The sequence below is a fragment of the Neofelis nebulosa genome, chromosome 11, assembly GCF_028018385.1.
Source record: "Neofelis nebulosa isolate mNeoNeb1 chromosome 11, mNeoNeb1.pri, whole genome shotgun sequence".
In the NCBI taxonomy this organism is placed as follows: Eukaryota; Metazoa; Chordata; class Mammalia; order Carnivora; family Felidae; genus Neofelis; species Neofelis nebulosa.
Genome location: NC_080792.1, coordinates 25,328,573 through 25,353,623, shown reverse-complemented (window position 1 = coordinate 25,353,623; position 25,051 = coordinate 25,328,573). Strand labels below are relative to the sequence as shown.

The window sequence follows — 25,051 nt, the reverse complement described above, 5'->3', positions numbered from 1 at the left end:
GGGCCCCAACACCAGGGAGAAAGGGGCGCGAAGCTGCCCGGGCGCTTTTCCTCCCCAGGCGGGGGTGGGACCGGTTCCCTGCGATGGTGGGGTTACTAGAGGTCAAAGGTGCAGTCTTGCCGAACCAGCTTTGGCTGGCTGGACCCGCTGGGACCGCGGAGCGCAGCCCCGCCCCGCGGCCCCTCTTGCCACCTCCTCTCGCAGCTCTGCGTCCCCAGGGGAGGTTGGTGCCGCGGGTGCCCCAGGCGCAGCTCTGCTTGCGCGCGCCAGACGCAGACTCACGGCCAAGGTCTCGGGCGCTCTCCGCTCGTAGTCCCGAGGTCGCTTCGGGCAGGGAGCCGGAGCCAGCGCAGGAGGGAGGAACAGGGACCCGGAATCAATAAAGGGAAGGACTGGAGGGAAAAAATGACGAAGGAACAAGTTGCTTAATTCCACTCAACAGGTGGTTGCGTGCGTCGGCCGAGACTTGGCAATGGCCACGTGTCTGAGAACCCCAAGTTTGACTCACTGTTCCCTTTGGAGAGTGTCGCCTGGTATCCCTCTAGCGCTGCATTCCCAAGGTAAGAGAGAGCCTACCCCGTCACTTGGCAGGCCCCGCGCTGAGCGCTGTACCCCATTATCTCTTTTTATTTCCCCGAGTGCCATAAGCTTGGGGCACTGTTAACACCCGAGTATTGCGGATGACGGAACAACCTTAGAGAAGCGGGGGGGGGGGGCGGGGGGGGGGGCTTTGCTAGAGTTTTACTGCTACTGGCGGAGCAAAGACTCCAGAAGGGACTGTGCAATCCTGAAAAGCCCAGGCCACAGCCCACAGCCCCTCAGCTCTGCCGCATTCTTGTCAAGTCACTCGGTATGCACCTGTCGCGGGCCTCGCTGGGGGTGGGGGTGGGGGCTCGAGAGGAGAAGGACCAAAAGGGTGCCCAGATGACTCTCCTCCATCCTGACCCTTGGCTCGCGGCGCGGAAAGCTCACTTAGGGCGCACTTTGGAGAGGATAACCCTCCTTCTCCGGGGATCGCGTCCCCAGCGGGCGCGGCTTTTCGGGGCAATGTCCCCCCTGGGGCGGCAGGGGCGAGGAGAATCTGGGGTCTGAGAGTGGACACTAGCAGGAAGTGGGGTGGTGGGGGCTCGGCTGCCAGCAGGGCGGGCGGGGCTGGGCGCGAGGCGCGCGTCCACGCGGTGGGTGTGTGCGGCGCTTTCATTCAAACTTTGGGGAGCCTAGGTTCCGGCGTCAGCGAAGGTGTAACCAATCAGAGTCCGGGGACGGGAATAAATTATGCAAATCACCATCTGGCGATGGGTCAGATGACTCCCATACTTTAAAAACTACCTCGCCGGGAGCTCCAGGAGTGACAGCGGCGAGTCCTGGCTTCCCCGGCGGGCGGGCGGCCCGGGTGAAGGCACCTCTAGTTCAAGCCCCTTCATACTCCCCGTCCCCTCCTCACGGCTCACTTTAGCCAAGTTTTCCCCTCCACCTTCACCTTCAGCTGGCTAAGGCCACCACTCTCTCCCTGGGCGAGAGAGGGCTGCCCACTTCGGGTCTTACCAGCGCGGACTGCTGGAAACCCCGAGAGGTCTTCTTCCTCTTCTTCTTCTTTTCAGTCCTGTTTCGGGAGAGGGGGTGTGGCGGGGAAGGATGCGAAACTCCGTTCCTCTGCTCTGCCTCTGGAGCGTCCATTGTTGCTTTGCGGCGGGAAGCCCCACACCCCCCGGTCCGGAGGGACGGCTGCAAGGTAACGTGCACTTACCCTTATTACCCGCCCCCCACCCCAGCTTCTCCATGCCCCCATGCCATGCCCCCTCTCTGTCTCGCCGACGCTTTTCCAGCCCCTCCCGGTGCCTGCGAAATCCTCTTTCCTTTCCCACTGCCCATTCGCTCTTCCTCAATCAGCCTTGCAGTTCACTTGTTTCTTGGCGCTCCGGGCGTGCACATCCCCAGCAAAGCATCCGCGAAGCCGCAGGCGAGTGTATGCGCTGGCCCGCGCTCACCCTCTCGCCCCACCCCCTTCCTTGATAAGATTCCCTGGATCGGTGCTGTCCAGCCAGCCGAGTCGGCTGCCGGCTGCTCTTTAACCGTGTCCTTTGCGAGGCGAGAAGGTTGTTAGAGCTAAGTGGCTTGGTGCCCTTCCTTCTAGTCTGGGTGTAGGTGTTGGCAAAGTTGGGCGGCAGGGGTAGTAGCTGGCTCTGGTGTGATTAGCGCTTGCGGAGAGCGTTCGGTGAGTAACTTGTGCCCAGAAGCTGCTGGGCCCATTCCCCCAGGTTGCCAGCCTCCTCCTCCCCAACACCCTTTCCCATCCCCGCTCTTCCTCTTCCTAGCTCTCTTCACCTTCCTCCTTGTAGCTGCTAGCTTTTCTTCCAAATTCCTTTCATCAGAGGAAGCCTTGCCCTGGTGGAGTGAGGGTAGGATCACCCATCCGGGTGCCAAATCTATTAGCTAAGCAGTGGAGAAGGGAGATCTCCCAAACTCCACCCCATTATTTCACCTTCTTCTAGTCTGCTGAGGTTGGGCCAACGATGCTGGTCCATGTCAGTTTATGTACTTGTGGGAGGGGTAATTTGAATGAATGGGAAAGCCTTGCTTTACTTAACATGTTCCAATGCTAACTGGAACTGAGACCTGGGGTAGGTCAGGTCTCTAGCTCCTGTCCTGTAAATCGGTAACACTCCTTCCGTGTCACGTGTTCTGTGATTCCGAATATTTGTGGGCCATTCTCTCCGTCGAGAAAGTATGCCTGCTCAGTGCCAGGCACTGTTCTAGGATCAGGGGATGTGATGTGGAACAAGACAGATGAAGACCCCTGCCTCACGGAGCTTGCATTTCAGTGGTGGGAAGACAGACGGCAGAACTAATTAAGATATGTAATGATACTCGGTGGGAGAAAAGTGAAGCAGAGGAGGAAGGAACAGGGTGCTGGGGGAGAAGGTGGCACAGTTTAAATCTGTGGTCTGGTTTCCCTCACTGAGAAGTTGACCACGGAGCAAGGAACCGAAGAAGGTGAGAGAATGAGCCATGAGAGCACATGGGTAAGAATAATCACAAAGTCCCAGAGGTTGAAGTGCCCCAGGCTGGAAGCGGTAAGAATGAAGCCGGAGAACTCTGGGGTCAGAAAAGGCCGGATGCTAAGGTGGAACTTTTATGTCAGTATGTGGGTTTATCCACAAATCTGTCCCAGGAAGCCAGCAGACTTCTCTCCTTTTCTCCTAGAATTCCCCATCTGGTCTCTGTGAGTAGCTATCTGGGTGATAACTGGGGAGAGAGACTATTTTTGTCCACGGTTCAAATTTCTGCTGGTTGGGGCTTTTGTTCATTACTTTAATGGCAGTTAACCCGAGGTCTGCTCATGTATATTTAGTTGCATTTTCTGGAACCTTACCCTTTGTACATCTGGTGTATTCTTTTCCTCCCCACTGCCCTCTTCACCACCACCTTCTCTACTGTTTTGCTGTCTCTTTCCATGATGCCATTTGCCCACCCACTCTGGGATAAATGAAGCTCCTGGTTTGGTCATTTGGTATTTTTTCCCTTGATTTCTGGGTGACAGGAGAGTTTGATTTTTCTAATTTCCCAGCCTGTTATCAAGAGGTAGTTTCCTGGATGGCTGAAAGAATGCTGGATGGGGTTCCTTTATGACTGTCCATAATAATGTGGTGATGACAGTGCTTCATGTTAAAAGGGCATAAGGGCACTGTATGCGCTGAAAGTTATGATTTTCCTGCTCTTATGAATTTCCTCATGGCTCAGTCACTTACTTAACAAACTAAAAGAACGTCTGGCCCATGTTTAGCACTGCAAGAGCCCTGATGCAGGAGGTGTTTGAAGTCAGTACTGGAATCTAGCTGGCAACGCTGGAGGAAGCCCGTTGTATGATAGCGGATGGCTTCTTACCTCTAATTCCAAAATCCAGAATCTCTCAAAATTGGAAAATTTGTTTGGTAATTTGTTTGGCAGCGAGACTTGGCCTCACCGGCCCTGAACTCATGTGGCAGCAAAAACTGATCAGAACTGACACGAGGCTATCGATAGACTTGATTTCTGCCCTTGAGCGTGAGTAGTTTCGTATTTCCCTGCAGAAATTTTAGTGTGTTTGATTACTGGGGAACGCCCCCAGACCCTACTGGGGATGTCATGTACTATGTGGCTTATGTGCCATGATGCCTTTCTAAAATCTAAAAGTGCCGAATTTTGAAACTCGGCTGGTCCCCAGCATTTCAGCAAAAGAATCGAGGACGCATCCTCTCTAAAAGTAGCCACTCGAGCGTAGGAAGGAGAACTCGTTTTGGTAAGGAAGAGGAAAGGAAGGTAAGAGAACCTATTTATTTCAGAGTCACAGTAATTAGTACTGATGGCTAACATTCTTAAATCCTGAGGTGTCCCTTTATAATATCTTTGCAACTCTTCCGGGAAATGAGGAGAAAACATTCAGCAGGTATAAAAGCTGAAACCCAGAGCATTAGGTAATGTGCTCAAGATGGGACTAGAACTAGACTCCAGATCTCTAACTACCCGAGCCTGCTAGATGCACCCACGCTCTGTTTCTTTCCCCCAGATGAGCTCCGTACGCCCAGGAATGCACAGATTGTTGCCAAACCTCTTGTGAGATTTAACCTCCGCACCTCTGGGGACTCAGAACACGAAGGATGCTACCTCTCCCTCGGCCACAACCAGCCCTTGGAAGACTGTGGCTTCAACATGACAGCCAAAACCTTTTTCATCATTCACGGATGGACGGTGAGCCCAGTGGAGGGAGCTCGGCAGCTTGACACAGATTTGGTTGCCTTTGTTTTGGTCAATTAAAAAGAAGGCTGGTGCTTCCAGATTCTACTGCCTCTCGCTCTCTCTCTTTTCTTGTGGGCTGCTTGTGTTTCAGACAGCTGTGAAGAATGTAATGGGCACTTCGCTGAGGGGGCTGTATGGACGCCAGCAGGGTGGTATTTAATGCTGGCACGCAGCGGGCTTTCAGAAAGTGGCTCTCCTGAAGGCAGCGGCCCAGTTCCACTGGCTCTTAAGGGGCCCTCTAATTACACTTAATTACATTGGTCAACCACTGCCTCGCGGGGGCCTTCCCTCCCTAAGAGCTGAGCTGAACTGCAGCAACTTGACTGGCTCCGAGAGTCTATGAAGAGCCAGCTGGCCCAGATCGCTGGCCGCCGTTGGCATGGTGCCCTCCTGTTTGCATAGAGATGGCTCCGTTTAAAGGCACTGGGGCTCTTTATGCGCCCTAGCTGAGCAATTCACATTGAAAGGCCCATGACAAACTTCAACAAAAAAGGGCTTTAACGCTCAGCTTTAGAAGCTTTTGACCAGCGAGGGGTTTATTCATTCCTATAATGATGGTCTGTAGGAAAATGACACTATTAAGTGAGCAGGTTTCTGCCTGGGCTAATTGAGGGGGGGACATTCCTTCTTTTAATGATGAGAAATTCATATCCGTTACATGCTTTCTGGGTCTTTAGGTCTATCACCAACTGCTGGGGTCAGGCCTTGTGGGTGGGGGCGCCTATCTACCTAATGTGACTGAAGAGGTGGTCAGGGGCTTGTCTATCCATCCTGATCCCACAGCCTACAATTAGAATCATGCAATTGAACCTTTTTAAGCCCCCCTGTCAAAATGCAAATACAAACTGCCTGCAACTTCCAAATGGGTTGCATTCCAGAAAGTTCTTTTGTAATCTGGAACTTGGAAGAGCTTTTTCCCATAGAAGCAGGATTGTAAATGGCGTTTGGGTTCCCAGGCCACGCACAGAAAACCTATTTATCTAATAATGTACATGTGGATAGGTTTACAACTGGACCTAGTCACTATTTATAACTTTGTTTCTGTGGGAAAATGTGTTCTGAGTTCTAATTTGGGATTCCAGGGACAGATCTTCCCTACTCTGGGGTTAAGAGGGATGGCAGAGATCGGTTGTAGGAAGGGGTCATTTGTTAACTCTGCATCCGCCTGGGAGACCGTGTCTCCTTGCGTCTCCAAGAGAAAAGCTAATTCTCCAGGGTTACCCTTTCTACCTGCCTTTGAGGCCTCTTGCTTGTCTGTGACAGGGACTCAGGCTAACCTCAGGCCAGTATCGCCACCAATGTTTATCTCGTAATGGTCCTGTTGGACAGTGGGTAGCAGCCTAAGACACCAGCTATGAAAATTCTGATGGGAAAAAAAAAAAAAAGATATAAAGAGCAATGGAAGACAAACACTCATGCAGCAGTCCTGTCTGTGGCGGGCCTTGCTCAGGTACAAATGTCTGGTGCCTGAGCAGCCATTGCGAACGTTCTGGAATTGGCTGGGGAGAGGGTCATGGAACTGAATTCCATATTCATCAGGATTCCTGAAACCGACAAGAAGAATTTTTAAAAATGTCCTTTTTTCTTTGCAGATGAGTGGCATGTTTGAAAATTGGCTATACAAGCTTGTGTCCGCCCTGCAGATGAGAGAGAAAGAAGCCAATGTTGTGGTGGTTGACTGGCTTCCCCTGGCCCACCAGCTCTACACAGACGCGGTCAATAACACGAGGGTGGTGGGACACAGTGTTGCAAGGATGCTCGATTGGCTGCAGGTAAGTGCTTTTAAGAGCGGGATCTTGAACCTGAACCTTCTTAAGAAAACACAGTTCAGACTGTGTTCCGGTGAACTTCAGGCGTCTGAGAATATCTCTGGGATGCAAATTTTTACTGAATTAAGTATTGCTTGAAATACTTGAAGGCTGGCGCTTTGGGAAAGCTTTTTAGTTATTGATATATCTCTGGATTCTTTTCTGTTCTTTTATTCGCCGGAAGAAAATCTGCCTTATGGGTTGTTACTTGCTGATGCCCTCAGGTTGGGAATGAAAAACTTCCTGGAGTCTGCTCTTGCCTCTGAAGGGTGGCTGTCCTCAGGGGTGAGGAGAGGGTTGCTTCCCACAAATGCAGCCTAATGCCACACTTAAAATATTAAGTGTGGAAAATATGTCTTGAGGTCTTAGATTTACTCTCTATAGGTTAATGATTTGCCTGAGATCACAGACTTTCCTGGGGGCAAGGGTGCGCTGGCAAAGTGACCCCATTATCTGGGCAATTCCAGCCTGACTTTCCTTTTGCCCCTGGAATCTGATGAATTCTGGCAGCATCTGGTCAGGGGTGCTCTAGCATTACCTCATTTTTCTGCCTAGGTCGTTTTGTAGAGCTTGGTGTCTGAGCTGTGGGACCAAAGTCCCACCTCGGCACCCCTGCCAGGAAGTGCCCTCTCAGGGTATGGTGCTTCAGCTCTGGGGTCCTGGGTGGGCTTGTGGTGAGCAGATCGGCAGCTCCTGGGGCCTAAGAAGCGAGGAAAGAGTAGGCTGCTGCAGGCTGTGGCTGGCACTTAGTCTCCAGTGAGTCTGGTGGCTTTGATTTCCACATGGCCACCCCCACCTCCTGCAGTGCCAGAGAGAATGGGAACGTAGCCAAAGGGTCAGGTATATGGTTTCTAGTCATAACCTCCACCCTGCCCCCAGCGCTTGGCATTTAAAGTGGCACAAAGTCCTTTTGCCTTCCCCTCACCTGGCTACGTCCCTTCCTTGTCTCACTGCCGGCAATGAGGGCCGTGCCCTGGGAAGTCTCTGTCCCTGGTTCCCGTGGCTCTTCCTCATCGCCATTGAATGGTTGGTGACCCGGTGGGCTCGGGACCACTGGCTGCGCTCACACACTTTTGTGATTTTCTGCAGGAGAAGGATGATTTTTCTCTTGGGAATGTTCACTTGATCGGCTACAGCCTCGGAGCCCACGTGGCAGGGTATGCTGGCAACTTCGTGAAAGGCACGGTGGGCAGAATCACAGGTAGGGTCTGCTTCCTGCGCTGACGGCTGACCCCCGAGCTCCCCCGGCTCCTTGGCCAAGCTGGCTTTTCTGGAGTGTTCCCAGAGAGGCAGCACGAGGGAGCCACACAGGGTTAGCTTTGGAAGGGACCCCGGGGATATGGAATCCAGAGCTTTCAAGCGTTCTTTTCAGTCGCAGAATCCCTCTTTCAAGTTGAGCTTGTGTGGGACCCTGATAAATGAAACAGACAGAAGGGATGTTCTGGTCGAAGCTGGATATATGGTGGGTAGTGTTAGCTTTGCTCTTGGGCCTTCCCCATCTCCAGAGAAATCTCAGGATCCCAGAGCACCAGGGAACCCACTTTGAAAACCGCTGGCCTGGTCTGACAGGCAAGGAAACACCGAGAGGCAAACAGCTAATAACTGAAAAGTACAGAACCGCAGCGGGTCCTGACCTATCAGCCTTTGAGGCTCACTCTTTTCTCCACCAGTGATGCTTAGGACCTCAAGGGAAATGAACGGGTGGTGGAGTCGAGTTTGAATTCTGCCTTATTTCTGTTTCATCCACCAAGAGCCTCTTTCCAGTGTTTAGCTGGCACATTTATTAGTGATAATTATCTGTTTAGAATGTGCTGCTTGAGATTCTCTCTCTTCCTCTCTTTCTGTCCCTCCCCCACTCACGGTCTCTCTCTCTCTCTCTCTCTCTCTCTCTCTCAAAATAAATAAATAAACATAAAAAAAAAAAGAGGGCTTGGGGTGCCTGGGTGGCTCAGTCGGTGAAGCATCTGACTTCGGCTCAGGTCGCGATTTCATGGTTTGTGGTTTCAAGCCCCACGATGGGCTCTGTGCCGACAGCTCAGGGCCTGGACCCTGCTTTGGATTCTGTGTCTCCCTCTCTCTCTGTCCCTCCCCTGCTCGTTTTCTGTCTCTCTCTTTCAAAAATAAATAAACGTTAAAAAAATTAAAAAAAAAAAAAGAGGGCTTTCTCATATTGGCACCCAGGTTGTCAACAAAAAATTGGGTTTCCCTTCTTGCTGAGCTTTTGATGTGTGTTTGGATTAAATCATTTAATGATTTAAAAAGTGTGAAAGATTTTCCTTCCCATTTTTATGCTTCCTCAAATCTGTAAACAGAGCTACCTCTAGGCGGAAGTTAATGGCAGATTTGTTGTCCTAAACCTTTATCTTCCTTCCAGAATTCTTTTATTTGTCTTCACTCCCAGCTTCCCTCTCACCTCCGAGGTACCAAGGCCCAGCTGTTCACCTCGAAGGAAAGATTTGATCAATTTCTTTCCTGGCAGTGTTTTTATTTTAAAACAGGACTTGGGAAGAAGGGAGTCCTTAGCTAAGAAATAACTTAGTAAAGGGAGAATTTCAGGTTTTAGCAGCAAGCAAGTGGGGTAGATTTAAATATATATGGATATTTGTAAAATTTTATTGGCTCACCTCAAATCATCCCGGGGTTTCAGTCTAAGGTACACACACACACACACACACACACGTATACACACACTCTCCTTTAGATCCAATTCCTTGATTTAGCACAGCTTGAGAGCCTCATTTTTGTTTATCAAGACTGTGGGGCCTAATCATCCCGGTGGACAGTGATCGTGTGGCCGCACACGACTGCTCGTTAACCCGTTGCTGGCACAGCGCTGTTGGGCTGTGAGCCGCTCTGGGTTCCACGGTCCGAGCGACTCCTCCTGGCCCCCAGTGAGAGGCCTGATGCTGCAGAACCAGGCCAGCCGTGTTCAGACTGCAGCTCATTCAAATCCCCAGCCACCCCTCCCCCTCCCCGCCAGCCCAGGGTCATGGGCAGCAAGGACAGGTTGCAGATCTTTCCTTATTCTCTTTCTAAAGCTGCAATGAGCTGGGGAAGAGTTTTCCAGTTCTTTCCCCCTGCCTCTTTGGGTGGCAGCTGCTGAGATGGGGGCTTTGCTGACCGAATGCTAATCAGTGCTCCGTGCTGTCTGCACGCAGCATGGGGCCTGCGTGTCCCAAGCATGGTCCTCTCCTCCAGCCCCTCTCTGCGGGCAGGGGCCTGAGTGAGCCCGGCGGGAAGAAGTACCCTCTGTCCAGTTGCCCAGCAGCACCTCAGAGGGCATGTGGCTCACCTGACGGGTGCTGTTGTGCATGTCCGGTGTGGGGGAGGGGCATGGATGTTCTTCTCGCTCTGTCCGCAGACTTCCCCTGGGTCTGGGAACCACGTGGTCCCAACTGGTAGTAGGACCAGACTGTAGCTCGCGTGGGGTCCTAAGGCCCATGATGCTGCTATGCAGAGGCCAGCAGGGAGACACCTGAACCCTAGTCTTGCTTGGGTTAGGGCTGTGGACGGGGGTTTGCCAGAGTTTTACCTTCTTAGGCTTTTGAGAGAATTCTGTGCCTCACTAGGAAAGAGGTCCTATACTTCTCTCTCTTTTTCTTAAATTTTTTAATGTTTATTTATTTCTCCAAGACACGCTGCGGTGGGGCAAAGGGAGCCTTTTGGCTTCATTTTGCGGATGGGGTAGTAGGAACCAGTGCTTAAATGACAAGTGCAACATTTTACACCCTTAGTAGCAGAGCCAGGATTCAGACCCAGGCTGTCGGGTTGCAGAGCCTGCCCTGGCCACTGTGCCACACTGCCTCTTCTTGGTTGGTGAAGATAAACCAGCAGTGGGAACCGAGCGGGACCTGCCCTGCCGGACCAGAGTGCAGAGGCTTTCCCGGGCGTGTGCGCATGTGCACCCGTGTGTGGTTTCCATTTGCTGGACGGAACATCTTGGAAGGTGTCTGACCGAATGGAAGAAGGGCTGGCTCTCCACCTTTTCTTTTTTTGGAGGGGACAAGCTCTCCCTCCCATCCCTAGTTAAAAAAAAGTAAATCGTACCACTTTTCCCCAGAGTCTGTGAGCCCTGGCTCTGTGTCAGGCTGGGTCAGTCTGGGTGGGTGAAGGCTCAGCCTGCCCCCCCAGCCATCCTTTCGAGAAGCCCTGTCAGCTGCCTGCATTCCTACAGCACAGCTTGGTTTCCATGGCACTGACCGTCTGGTGGAGACTTTTGTTCACATCAGGCAAAGAGCCCCACTCTTGTATTGGTTGCAAAGCAGAATGTTCCTCTCTCTCTCTCTCTCTCTCTCCCTCTTTTTTTTCCTTCCAGAAAACATAGCAAGAGGCAGGGGGAGGCTGCCTGTGTCAGTCCTGTAGCCCTTGGCAGCCTCTGAAATGAGTCATCGTGGGCTGTGCCGGGGGGTCACTGCTTTTGTACCATCCTTCTTGTGGGCCCTGGGCTGGGGATGAACCGCCAGGCAGCTCGAGCTTCTTTTCTGCCTTGGCCATGCATATGCATTTATCTCAACTTCTTCTGGAGCCCGCTTGCTTCCACCAGCTGCCGCAGCTCTCGTGAGTGACGGATTTCATAAGCTTACTGTCCACTCCAGCCAATAGCTTGGCCTACTGCTTGGCTTAAAATCACCCCCGTCAGGCCTCACAGGGGGCTCCCTGGTTCTATTGCGCTGGGATCTGGTGGGTTCTTTTACCCATCTCCTCCTTTAACGACTCTGTTCTCCGTCTAAACTCCTCTCCCACGTGGTGTTTCTAGATCAGGGTGCCTCGACCTCAGCACTGTTAATGCTTTGTTGTGGGAGCTGACCTGAGCATTGCTGGATGTTTATCAGCCACCCTGGCCTCTGCCCACTAGACGCTAACGGCTTCTCGTCCTCGTCCTTCTCCCCCCCCCCCCCCCCCCCCCCGCAACTGCGACAACCAAAAGTGTCTCCAGACATTGCCAAGTGTCCCCTTAGGAGCAAAATCACACCTAGCTGGGCACCCCTGTTCCAGGCTCAACAGACCCCCCCCCCCCCCCTTATAGTGCACTGTATTCTCAGCTTTTTCCAGGTCCTCTTTCTGTGTCCATAGGGCGGAAAGCCTTCTATGCGGGCATGAACTCGGCTCCCATAATTACTCGAGCTTGGCAATAGCAGCTGGTATATCTCACATGCGCTGTATGGATTACGACGTTCAGGTTTAATTTTACTGACGATGCTGAAGGTGGGAGAAGTTTTTTCCACTCTAGTTCACCTCCTTTCAGCATCACCTGGGGGTGCTTGCCAGTCAGGATCTCTATGGGGCTGGGGAATCTGCATTTCATGCTTTGCAAATTATTATTATTATTTTTTAATGGTTTTACATTCATGCAGTTCCAAAATTAAAAGATGGTGAAAGTCTTTTATTGTTGTTACCATCTGCTCGGTTCCCTTCCCTGCCGTCTCGCCCAACACACATACACACAGCTAGCCAGGGGCTTGTGTGTCCTTCCAGAGTTTTCTGTAGCTACACGGTAGAATTTGAATTTTCAACAAGCTCCCAGAGATATTTGTGCTGTTTCAAATGTGAGAACCGATTCTCTCTACGTTGCCGCTTGCCTGTCTAATGCAGAAAGTGTGCAGGCAAAAAGATTTCTCCTTCTTGCTGCAAAACAGAGGAATTTGGAGGCCTGGGATATGGATCCTCAGTGCATCTCGTGTCTGCTCTCCGCCCCCCCCCCCCCCCCCCCACGTTGCCTCAATCTCATCGATCCACCTTTGGGCCTGATTCATAACTAAAGGAAGGGGAAAAGGAAGTCCAAATGCAAATAGCTCGGTTTGGGGAAACTGAGTCCTCCCTCCAGAAGTTGCAGGTAGCTTAGTTATTCTGTAAAGGGGCTGCTACATTAAGGCTGCAGAAGGCTCCCAGTGGCAGAATAGATGGGATGGCTGGCTTAGTTCAGCCACAGCCAGCCCGAGTTCTTTCTAGGAGTGCTCCAGTTCTGACAGTCTGTGGTTCCTTGGAGCCGTATGTCATTGTGACTCAGTTGAGTTGTCAGGATAGGTGAAGGCTTCAGAAGAAAGCAAAAGTTCCTCCAACCGCAGGCATCCCACGGTTCCAGATTTACGGGGCTTGGCTCTGAGGATGGCTTCTCTGTGCACACTTAGATTTACTTTTCAATCAAGACTCCAGGACTTTGCACACCTGATGCAGCTGCTCTTGGCTTGCTCTGCTGCTGTAGGTTTGGATCCTGCCGGGCCGCTGTTTGAAGGGGTGGACATCCACAGGAGGCTGTCCCCCGACGACGCGGACTTTGTGGATGTCCTCCACACCTACACACGTTCCTTCGGCTTGAGCATCGGAATTCAGATGCCCGTGGGCCACATCGACATCTACCCCAACGGGGGTGACTTCCAGCCGGGCTGTGGACTCAATGATGTCTTGGGGTCAATTGCGTATGGAAGTGAGTTCCTTACTTTCTGCTTCATACAGTGGTTTGACTCGGTTATCGCATCTCCTCCTAAGTCAGCCACAGCACGTAGTACTCCCAACAATGTTCATTTCGCGATGCCCACTCCCCCCATGGGGGCGGCCGATCCCGTGTGCAGTTTATCTTCCTGCAAGTCTACTAACAGCCATCTGTTGGTTTCTGCTTTGCCCTCTCATGCACTGAGGTCCCAGTTGTTATTGGCTAATTTCTTTTTATAAGAAAAGGAATATATATCTGCTGGGAAAAGCACTGTAGAATCGCCTAGAGCAAACAGTAAGCCTCTTCCTCCAGCTGCCTCTTTTACTCTTTAAAGGTAGGCAGTATGAACAATTTTGTGTGTATCCTCCTGGTCTTTTTTCTTTGCAAATTCATTTGTGTGTGTGTGTATGTGTGTGTGTGTAAGATTATATATATATATTTTTTTACATTTGTTTTCAACGTTTTTAATTTATTTTTGGGACAGAGAGAGACAGAGCATGAACGGGGGAGGGTCAGAGAGAGAGGGAGACACAGAATCGGAAGCAGGCTCCAGGCTCCGAGCCATCAGCCCAGAGCCTGACGCGGGGCTCGAACTCACGGACCGCGAGATCGTGACCTGGCTGAAGTCGGACGCTTAACCGACTGCGCCACCCAGGCGCCCCAGATTATATTTTTTAAAATCACGTTGTCCTGTAATTTTCCTTTTTTGGTCACTATATATAGTATATATATATATACTTTATATATATATAAAGTCATATATAAAGACTATATATATATATAGTCACTATATATAGTGACTATTTATATATACTATATATAGTATATATATAGTATATATATACTATATATATACTATATATATAGTGAATATTCTTAAACATCAGAACACATAGATTTACTTATCTTATTCTTTTTATTTTAAAAGAAAGGTATTTTTACATTTATTTATTTATTTTGAGAGGGGGGAGGCAAGTGAGCAGGGGAGGGGCAGAGAAAGGGAGAGAGAGAATCCCAACCAGGCCCCACACTGTCTATGCAGAGCCCAGTTCGGGGCTCAAACCCACGAACCCACGAGATCATGACCCGAGCTGAAATCGAGAGTTGGATGCTTAACTGAGCCACCCAGGTGCCATCCGCCCCCCCCCCCCCCCACCGCCCTTATTCTTTTTAAAGGCTGTACAATATTCTACAGCATGGATGCTCTATAATTTAATTTTTTGTGACATTTTAAAGAATTAAAACCAAGATGAGGTCTCCATTCACTTACGATTTACCTTCTGGATGCCTGAGCCTGTTCCCAGCAGACTTGGATTGAACTGAATCTGCTGCCGAAACCCATGTGTGGCTGGAGTGACCAACCCCTTTCTGGATTTCCCATTTTCTCACTCCCTCTGGTCTCGGCTGTATTGCTAAGTCTTGGCCCCTATTGGCTCCCTCTACTCTGATGCTCCGCCCTTTGGATGTCCCGCCCTGTCATTCAGTCTTAAGACTGTAGCCCTCTCCCAATGTGATAATATTCAAGTAGCCCCTGCAAAGCTTGGAGGTCCAGCAAGGACCTCTGTCAGATGCTGGCATTCCTTAAGACTAGTAGTGTTACTGAGGAGGGGGTGGCTTTGTCAAATTTTTCCTAAGGTCCTGGGATTTACCGGGCTGTTGGCTGTAGCTTCCGGTTACAAGAGATAGGACGTACCGTGGGCATGGAAATCCCAGTTACGCTCCTAACTTCCTAACCAACCGATCATGTGACTCTGAGCAAATGGCTTCATCTCTGTGGGCTTTGAGGGCACAATGTATATTTGATGAGAGGCTCATCCTGCCCGTCCCCCCCCCCCCCCCAGCAATCACAGAAGTGGTGAAATGTGAGCACGAGCGGGCCGTACACCTCTTTGTTGACTCCCTGGTGAATCAGGACAAGCCGAGTTTTGCGTTCCAGTGCACGGACTCAAATCGCTTCAAAAAGGGGATCTGTCTCAGCTGCCGCAAGAACCGTTGTAACAGCATTGGCTACAATGCCAAGAAAACCAGGAGTAAGAGGAACAGCAAAATGTACCTCAAAACCCGGGCAGGCATGCCCTTCAGAGGTAACCCTCTGTCCCCACAGTGTCCTGAGGAGGGACCTTCGTCCTTTCCCTTTGTCTAATACCATGTTGTGGAGCAGGGCACGTCCCAGCCCAGGAGATGTGGCAGGGCACAATTAAACCAAATCATTGCAAATCAACGATGTTGTGCGTGCCCTAGGAAAGTCAATCTTCAAAAATAAATGGCGAGGACTCCTTTTGTGATGAAAACCATCGCTCCATGGTCGCAACATCAGTATCTTAAATTTGTGTTGAGACGGAAAATTGTCATTTCTTTGCAATTAACTTTTGCAAAGCTATTTCATATTTTTCTCATGATCGTCACAGCAAATCTGAGGGAGGACCGATAGGGCATCAAAATGAGGTCTTGCATTTTTACAACATGTGAGAAAACCATAGGGTTTTGCCGATGGTATTTTACATGTGAGGAGGCTGGGGCCCAAAGCGGTTAATACCTTGGTCCTTAATTCAAGGTCACACAGCTAGAAAGTTGCTAGGTTGGAATCCCCGAAAGAGTCACTGGACTCCAAGTTTGGGGCTCCTCCTATATTGAGGTGATCCCTTATGCCATTGGACTGAAGATGACAAGAGGGAGGTTGGGCTGGACCAAAGGGACATTAGCCCCTAAAAACTCAGTGTCGTGAGTGACTCAGTTTGGGTCAGCGTGTCCTGAGATGACCGGCAAAGTTCACAAATGCCTTTGTCCCACTGTCTGTGCAGTTTACCATTATCAGATGAAAATCCACATCTTCAGCTACAAGAATATGGGAGACATCGAACCCAACTTTTACGTCACCCTTTATGGCACCAACGCAGACTCCCAGATCCTGCCTTTGGAAATGTGAGTCCCGGGCTCCCTTTAATGAGTTCAGGACCGAGAACAAGTCCGGCTAAGAATGAGCGAGCGTGGGAGCGTGCGAGCCAGTGCAGGGGAGTGCAGCCTGAGTGCCTGCGGGAGGGGCTGGGTGGCTCTGTGGTCCACACTCTCCACCAAGCCCTTGACTCAGACCCTTTCTGGGAAGGATGCTCCAGGATGAATCAGCAGCATGAGAAACTGCTGGGTCAGCTGGACAGAAACTGTTGCTTCGTTTCAGGCAACGCCTCACACCTGGGGCTCTGGGAAATTTGGAACATAAATGTTATCCCTGCACCGTTTCTAACGATCTGTGGGAGGGGCACATGGCGACCGGTATATGTTTGTTAAGCGCACGCGAGGTGCAAGGCGCCATGCCAAGTCATGTTGGGACTGCAAAGTAATGTCCTCAAAGTACTCACTTCCCAGGGCTCAGGGTCTAGCTGGGGGACCAGGTATGTATGCACACACTCACCTCCATAAATGGGATGGGACAGGTCCCCCCAAGGGTCACATGATGGGGACAGGCAGGAAGGGGCTGGGAGTTCAGAGGGAGGCGAGCGTCTGTGGGCTCATTTCTCTGCAGTCACCATGTGGCAGGTGCTGCCACCATGTCACCCCACACGGTGGGGCAGTTTTCCAGGTGGCCAGGTGGTGAGACCTGCTTCTATCTCCCCTTGTAGAGTGGAGCAGATCGGGCTGAATGCCACCAACACCTTCCTGGTCTACACCGAGGAGGACCTTGGAGACCTCTTGAAGATCAAACTCACCTGGGAGGGGGCAGCTCAGTCCTGGTACAACCTGTGGAAGGAGCTTCGCAGCTACCTGTCCCAGCCCCGCAGCTCTGAGCGGCAGCTGAACATCAGGCGCATCCGGGTCAAGTCTGGGGAGACCCAGCGGAGGTAAGGGCTTCGCGACCTTTCTTTTGCCGCACCTTGTCTTGGCTTGGAGGACGGGGGGCTTCTCCTGGACGGGGCTCCCTACGAGCACAGCTGTTTGCTGTGGGGTCCACACAACCAAAGCCTTCGCTTGCCCCTGTGCCGAGCATACCAGAGTGTCAGGCCTACGGAGCCCCCGCGGCTGAAGTCTGCAAGAGGCCCTGATTTCCCCAGACCCTTTGAGCATTATATCCTTCCTTCCAAGGCTCTGAGTCAAGGGTATGGGGTGGGGCCCTGACGTCAAGTCACAGAGAATGCTCTATGCCCTGCCAGCGGGCAGTTCCCCAACGAGTTTTAACCTCAGGCTTAGAGTGAAAACTCTAGACCTTTATGTATCATCCCCTAAAATGGTGCCTTGACTCTCTGAGCAAATTTCTAAGCAGAAGCCAAGGAAGCCCGTGGGACCTTTGTCAAAAGAGGAGGGTTTCCTCAGCCATATCTTTCTGCAGACCGCTAGGAGGTCACCGCCAGCCTGGGGATGATAGGAGGCAGGCACCACCCTCCTTGTACCTCATCTGGTATTTTCCCCATCATGGTTCTTCATGTGTCCTGTTTCCATCCATCGCCTGCGGCATAGTGTGGCCTTAGGGGGAGAGAGGCGGGGGTCCCTTGTCTGAGTGATGATGGTCTAGAAGTCTGTGAACTGGGGAGAGCTGAGGCCTCTTTGCACCCTACCCCTGTCGCTGGGTTACAGTAGATGTATTCTCCAACTTGACTAGATATTATGGAATCTCCGTCCAAAGTGTTTAGACCAATACAATCTAAAAGTAAGAGCCCCCTTTTCCTTTCCTCCTCACCTACACTGGAGGGGACACTCTTGCCATTCTGTTGGGTGTGAACTGGTCCCTTACTGTTGCTTTAACGTGTTTTAACTTCCTGGTTGAGATGAGATGGCTCACCTCTTTATATGTTTATGGGCCATTTGGGCTTTCTGGTAAAGGTTCTTTTGTTTTTAAATGTCTATTTATTTATTTTGAGAAAGAGAGAGAGAGGGAGGAGACAGAGAGAGACAGAGAGAGACAGCGCCAGCACAGGCAGGGAAGGAGCAGAGAGGGGGAGGGACAATCCCAAGCAGGCTCTGCACCATCAGCACAGAGCCTGATGCGGGGCTTGAACTCATGAACCGTGAGATCATGACCTGAGCCAAAACCAAGAGCCGGACACTTAACTGAGCCACCCAGGCGCCCCTCTGGTAAACGTTCTTAAACCTGTTCTGCAGGTGGCGTTCGTCCTTCCCTTCGGCATCAGGATCAGGTATCCCGTACATCGGTCAGTCGTGGGGTCATACGAACGCCACACCACAGAGGCTGCGGTAACCCACGTGGTTTGGCTGTACGTTAGAGTTGAAATGGTTATTAGACTAGTGATTTTTTTCTGCGACCTTGGTTGAGCATTTTCTGACTCACAGCTGCATCCAGTTATCTTGTTGATGGGTGCTCATGAGCACCCCACTGGAGGTACATTGAATTCCTCCATTTGAGGAGACTGTGGTCCACCATAGATACGGGAATCCATGAACAATTCGAGGCAGTGTATGATGCGTAAAATAAGACGACACATTTATTATTAACTCCATGCCGTGCATAGGAATGACAACAGCAAAGGCAACACCTATAAAACAATATGCTTTTCTATTAAGGTCAAGGGCTTGGGCAGTCAGGGAGACTTCAGAGAGGCTATGCCTTGAAAGGCAGGCAGCCTTTTGGATGGACAGACAGGTGGAAGGTGTGATCAAAGGGCTGCATGAACCAAACCACGGGAGATGTCAGAGTGGGACATGGCAGCAGCAATGAGGGGTTCTGAAGATTCTGAGTCAAGGTGTGGCATGATGAAAGCCCTTTTCTCCTCACTTGGTCCACTTTGGATCCAGAAAGCACCATCTGGCTAAGGCACGGCAATGTGCCTCCCCCACTTGAGTTTTGGCTACATTAGTGGTTTCTTCTTCCTCCTAGGTTGACCTTTTGTGTGGAAGACCTCGACCACACCAGCATATCCCCCGGCCAAGAGCTCTGGTTTCACAAGTGTCGGGATGGCTGGAGGATGAAAAATGAAACCAGGTAACCAGGGACTTTCTCATAGGGTCATGCGGTACCTCTTAGGTCACCTAGCATGTGCTGGATATGGGTCTGGGCGCTTGGGATGTAGCAGTGAACAGACCAGATACAGATCTCCTCTTTCGTGAAGCTGACCTGTTGGGAAGAGATAGACCAATCCATGGAATATGCAGGATGTTGGAGGGCGTTTGTGTCCCTTTGCCCCTTGGTCCAACTCCCCTGCAAGATGTTCACAGACCATGGTCCTGCTGGAGTCAGGCCATCTTAGGTTGACCTTCTCCATAGTGACAGGGGCTACAGGAAGATTCCAGGGCTCCTAGCTTCCTTCTGGGTGCCAGTTTGGAGTGGGGACTCAGGTGGGAGGGAAAGGGGAAGAGCATGGTATAATCCCCATTTTTAGGTTTTCTGGAGCCCGGGTGGGTGTCAGGGATGGTGATCAGCTCTCCCCCTTTTGGAGAAGCAGGAGTGCTCATGTGTATGACACTGAACCAGACAAAAGGCACGTCTTGATTCTGTGTCCCATGGCCCCACGCCGGAGTCCCGTTATTTCAGATTTGAGGAAGGCAGATCTCATGGTGTGAGGTGGCAGGTGCGTCCAGAAGGGAAATTCATCACAGGGTCTCTGAGCCTAAACACCTGCTTCTGGAGGATGGAGATGGGCCCCTCGATGGCTTCCACCACTTGCCCCAACTGAGATGCTGTATAATAATGCAGCCTCCATACACCGAGCACACGACATGTGCCCACCTGTGTTTAGTGCCTTTTCTATGTTAGCTCATTTACTTGTATCACCAGCCCCATGACATTGGTGCTGTTAACCCTGTGTACTGTTGTGGACCCTGAGGCTCAGGGAAGTTAGGTCACTCTTTCCAGCTCCCCCAGCAGGCAATGGTAGAGTGAAGATTTGATGTTGGTTTATTTTAAAGCCCGTACTCTTTCTTTTTTTTTTTAATTAAAAATTTTTTTTCATGTTTATTTTTGAGAGAGAGACAGAGCATGAGTGGGGGGGAAGGATCAGAGAGAGAGAGAGAGAGGGAGACACAGAATCCAAAGCAGGTTCCAGGCTCTGAGCTGTCAGCACAGAGACTGACATGGGGCTCGAACATTCAGGATGTGAAATCGTGACCTGAGCTGAAGTCGGAAGCTCAACTGACTGAGCCACCCAGGTGCCCCGTCTGTACTCTTTCTTGAGCATGGAGGGTTCACTTACTCAGATAAATCACCTCATTTTGATCTGGGTATCAGTTATCAAGCAGCTGCACCCATTCGGGGGGCCCGTGTGATGAGCCCTCTGCCAACCCTGGGGACCAGGCTTCATCCTGGCTGCTCTGTGTCCTGTTCAGGATCACCAGCCTGATCACAAGCTTGGTGATCACAGGACGTGCAGGATTCTGAAAACTGCCCATCGAATGGCTCAGCCTAGTGCAGGCTCATAGGATATTCTGCTATAATAATGACTTTAGTTCTTTACGTTCGTATTCAGATTATTACCTTTCCAAAGTGCTCCCCCGTGCATCAATTTCATTGATCCTCAGAATAGCTGTGTAGATGGTACACACCCAGGAAGGATCACTGTTCTTATCATTATTGTTATGATAACATATCTTACGATAAAACATTTTCTTCTTCTTTTCCGCTCGGGAACTTTGTAACAGCTGAGGATGTTATGTTGATACTTATGTAATGTTAGTACCTCGTCCCACCTCATTGAGAAAGCCGGTCATTACCCTCAAAAGAACACAATGCGATAGAAGCCTGAGTCATGCATCGACACTAGGAAGTTGTGACAATCCCTAGACATAGGTTTATGCCTTCGGTATCCTCTCACCTGATGTGGATACGGTTCACCTGTTCACCGATAAAGAGACTGAGGTTCATGTAGCTGAGACTAGAATCCAGATCTCTGGATTCTGTCTTGCCCCCTTCCTGCCACCCTACAGTTGCTCTCGTATTTCTGGATCAAGGCAAAGAGGATCATGGATAGTTTTCCCTGCATTTGTGTGTGTGTTTGTGTGTGTGTGTGTGTGTGCGTGATAGGTGTGTAAGAAAGCTTGAACTTGTGGCAAACAGAGCACACCCTCAGTACAGGCTGCACGTTTGCCGAGCAAGCCAGGTGAAGGTGCCAAATATCTCTTACCTGGTTCCTTTCAGCCCAACTGTGGAGCTTTCCTGAGGGGCCAGCGAGGCCCACTCACACCCGCCTTCCAGACACATGGAGGAAAGTTACTGCTGAGGACCCACCTGATGGAAGGACCCCTCTTGGCCTTGACCCTCAGGCACTGGCAAGAGACTGTTTGCTGGGCCCAGGACCTTACCTCCTATGACTGTTGGGACTTCTCGCCGGAGGGGACCATATGCTGCTGTTCCTGCTGTTCCTGCCGCTCTAGGATTGCTCTAACTCCAGACCTGTGTGCAAAGGGTCGGACGCCCGGGCCTCCTGCGCACACTGCACTGGTTTCTGGGTGACTGAATGACCCTGTGCTTCGCCTGACAAGGGACACTTGTGAAAGCGCATGGAGGACTGTCAGCTGCCTGATCTGAATGGCGGGGAGAGGTCTTTCCACTGGGAGCTGACTCGTGTCAGGATGGCAGACCCATGATCTCATTTGCCCAGAGGGAGGGCAGTATAGATGTGGGGTGCTGGCGAGGCCCTCACTGTTGGGGTTCGGTGGGCTGCATTGATCAATAATCATTACATTGCAGGCATTCCGTCCTGCTCCGCAGCTTACTCTCTAAAGCACACATCACTGGGTGTCTTGGTTTTCCAGTCGCTTATTGTTTGATTGGACAGATGTTTATTAAGCACTTAAACTTGATTAGCACAAGGCAGTAGACGCATTAGTAAACCTTTCCAGACTCGGAATCCAACGGAGCTGGGATTTCTAGTCTCCCTTCCAGTTTAGATGATCCAGGAATATACATGGGATGAAGGGCACAATGGACACCGGGAGGGCTACAGGGTGTAAGCCTCGGGGATCCGAGGCTTGAAGTGGTTTCAGCTATTTCTTGTTAGTTAACGTGCACGCTCCCTGTAAGAGCGACATGTTTGATCACTTGCATGGAAACGAGCAGAGTGCCACACGTGCTGGGGATGGAACAGTGGCCCATCTCCAAATGCGATTGCTTCAGAGCAAAATCTCTTCTGCTTGGGGAGGTAGAAGTCATCATATATCTGTTATACGTATCTGTTCATACAGAAACCAGCACCTGTCAAACAGAGCTGGCGCTAAGATTCAATAGAATGCCTTTTCCTCCGTGGAATATCTTGCTCTAATAGCAGCGCCTTCTCTGTGTTGAACTTAGAAAAGCCTCCAATTGTAGATCTTGACATAAATGAATATATGCGATATCTGAGAAACTGGTTTATACTTTTCAAAAGATTTGCATGTGCATCACTTCGCTGGAGACTCACAAGAGGAGCGCAAGGCAGCTAATGTCTGTTTTACAACACGCAGGCTTAATGAGGTTCAGCCACATGCCTAGATTTATATCCCAGGTCGGTGGTGGAGCCCGGTGAGGACCCAGATTTCCTGGAGGCAAAGTCCGTGGTATGTTCATTCCTGCGACTTCCTCAAGATGTCTACAGCCTTTTCACCCCGATATGCCTCAGAGGGGACAAACAAGGAGCTGGTTTTTGGAGGCATCCATTAAACCATAAACCCTCATATTAGTATATAGCCAGGAGAATAAGAGGTTGGGCTTTTTATGGACGAGATTTATTTGGAAGGAGGTGTGATGTCAAATTGGGGAGAAGAGTGATTTTTCTTTGTACTTAGGTTTTTCGAAAGATGTTGTTTTAACCTGTGTTGTGCCAAAGTTGTGTAATTTTCAATGCCAAACTTTTGAAGACGTAACCATAGTCAAGTCTTAGTTCAAGGTGTTTTCTTAAATTGTGTGCTTCTTCTGTTGCTTCTGTGAATGCTTTCTAGCCAAAGTGGAGCTTCTGTTATTGGCCATGCCTCCTGATTACTTCTGCCTTCTGTTTTTAGGAATGGAAGCCTCGGGAATCAAATCCTCAGTGGGTCCTGTATTTATACATTTGGCTTGAAGCCTTAGTTGTATATAATGATTCCTTTTTTTTTTTTTTTTTAACACTTAGAGTACTATTTATTTCTCCAGTGTATATAATGTATAAAAACAAATATATGGTTAGTTTTTATTTTAAAATTAACCAATTTCAAGATTAAACATTTTTAATAGGAAAATAATAAAAATCTATATAACTCTTTGTGGTCTGGCCTCTCAGTTCTTAACATTTGAAAGAATTATGGCTGCCCAAGCCTAGAGTTTGACAAAAAGTGACCTACATATAAGCTATGGTCTCTATTTGGTACTAATTATTGGTAGGAAGTGGGCAACAGCTTCTTTCACTAAAGAACAAGAAGGAAAACTGTTTGAATGGCAGAAGTGCCTGAAGTATATGTTAGGAAAAAGGAGGGAGGGGTGGCTGCACGTTGGTGCACATTGCATGGGACCCAGATAATAGTAACTTATGCTGTAACTATGCAGGTAGAAACTGAATTCTCTATTTTATTAAAGTCTCAGTTGGTATTGAGGCTCGGCTCCTTAAAGCAGGGTCCAGGCTCTAAGTGTTTGCTGTTCCAACCACAGGGTGTTCGCTTCATCCCCACAATCCAAAGTGTCCCCCGTCAGGTCCCCTTCCAGCCCATGAGAAGGAAGAGGAGAAGAATATTGAAATATTCTTGAACTATTATTCTTGAACTATTTCAATATTGAAAATATTGAACTAGATGAAGTTCATATTTGTCAAACTCGACATCTCTTTCTTATGCCTCTTGCTTTCTTCACTACACAATATCAAGGGCACTTCTCTTGTTGCAATAGAGCTTAATGGTCATTTTGTAAATGGCCACAGAAATGTCCGTACAGTGAGGGGACCATCATCTTTTCCTTAGCTGTCCCTCCATGGCTGGTCATCAGGTCCACGTTCCTTCCCTGCCCCCTGCGTTCCCCTGGTGCCTCCTTTCCTACTGCACACTCTCATGTGGCTGCAAGCACTTCCCCTCCCCTGCCCCTCGGACGTTCCCTTTTCCAAATTTACTTGAGTTTCTACTCCCTCGACCCAAGCCCTTGTTTATTCGGTGTAGCTAACTCCCAAGAGGGATTGTTGGAAGCTTTCAACTCAGTCATGCTAATGTATCAATGGCTAGTAAGGTTTTAGCCAGTCCAGAGTCATTCCCATTGTCAAAATAGGGTGCTTGTTAACCCAAATTAATCTTTGATTTGCACTGAGGTGGCAGGGCAAATCAAAAGGAAGGTTTCCTGTTAGGGCAGGAAAATATTGGGTCAGGGTGGTGGTCCTGCTTGGGAATCTTTCCTCCAAAAAATATTGCTGTTTTACGCAGTTGATCCCCTGCCTTCACTCCTGACCTATAGCTCCTGGGAGCACCTGTATTTGTTTTTTCCCTCCCCCTCCTCCCCAGTAGTTTCCATGGGGGCAGTAGTTGCCATGGAGAAGTGGCGAGAGGTGTCGAAGCTATCTTTTGTAACTGCGGGTTTATCTACAAATTGGGGATGGGTTCTCCTAAAAAAAGATGAATAAGTAAAGGAATAAAGGTAAAAACAAACTAGTGTTCAAGTCACTTGTTCTAAACACCTGTGGTTAGCAATATCATTTAACCTTGACTTTCTTTGTAACGTGCCCGTGTATGTATGTGTTGTGACGGGGAAGGGCTTCTGAAACAGTCTGGAAGCTAGGACAGGTCTAAGCAGGCAAGGGCTCAGGCCCAGAGAGCAGCAAGGAGTAGTTAACTGGCCCAGCATTAGTTATGGCAGCCCAAAAGAATGCACACTCTACCTGTCTATACTTTCACGGGAGGTGGGTGGTCATGGTCAGATGCCATATGTGAACCTTGCAAGTGTTGAGGCCAGGAACAGAGGCTGGGGTTATTTCACTGGGGTGTGGAAGGTGGGAGTACACTTTATTATGATTTTTAAGTGTTGATTTATTTTTGAGAGACAGAGAGAGAGTTGGGGAGGGGCAGAAAGAGGGGGACAGAGTATCTGAAGTGGGCTCTGTGCTGATGGCAGAAAGCCCAATGAGGGGCTTGAACTCACAAATTGTGAGATCGTGACTGGAGCCGAAGGGTC

General features: G+C 50.0%; 1 protein-coding gene across 5 annotated transcripts; it reads left to right on the top strand.

Moving 5' to 3' along the window:
* Positions 1-290: 290 nt before the first annotated feature.
* LIPG (lipase G, endothelial type) lies at positions 291-23,168 on the top strand. 5 transcript variants are annotated; one of them, XM_058692147.1, is made up of 10 exons: positions 291-560; positions 4,547-4,728; positions 6,369-6,548; positions 7,674-7,785; positions 12,787-13,008; positions 14,856-15,098; positions 15,816-15,936; positions 16,632-16,850; positions 18,839-18,943; positions 21,092-23,168. In XM_058692147.1, the coding sequence occupies exons 1-10, from the start codon at positions 473-475 to the stop codon at positions 21,111-21,113; spliced, it is 1,494 nt and encodes a 497-aa protein (XP_058548130.1). In that variant the 5' UTR covers positions 291-472; the 3' UTR covers positions 21,114-23,168. The 5 variants fall into 5 exon arrangements, with proteins under 5 accessions (XP_058548130.1, XP_058548129.1, XP_058548131.1 ...); XM_058692146.1 differs by lacking the exon at positions 291-560 and adding an exon at positions 1,246-1,732; XM_058692148.1 differs by lacking the exon at positions 291-560 and adding an exon at positions 1,825-2,215.
* The last annotated feature ends 1,883 nt before the right edge of the window (positions 23,169-25,051 follow it).

What these genes read in the sequence shown, in the direction of transcription:
- LIPG (XM_058692144.1), top strand. Translation starts at nt 3,864, where the DNA reads ATGATAGCGGATGGCTTCTTACCTCTAATTCCAAAATCCAGAATCTCT. An exon ending in GGATGCTCGATTGGCTGCAG is followed by an intron (nt 6,549 to 7,673) that starts GTAAGTGCTTTT and finishes GATTTTCTGCAG; the next exon opens with GAGAAGGATGATTTTTCTCT. An exon ending in CAGATCCTGCCTTTGGAAAT is followed by an intron (nt 15,937 to 16,631) that starts GTGAGTCCCGGG and finishes CTCCCCTTGTAG; the next exon opens with AGTGGAGCAGATCGGGCTGA.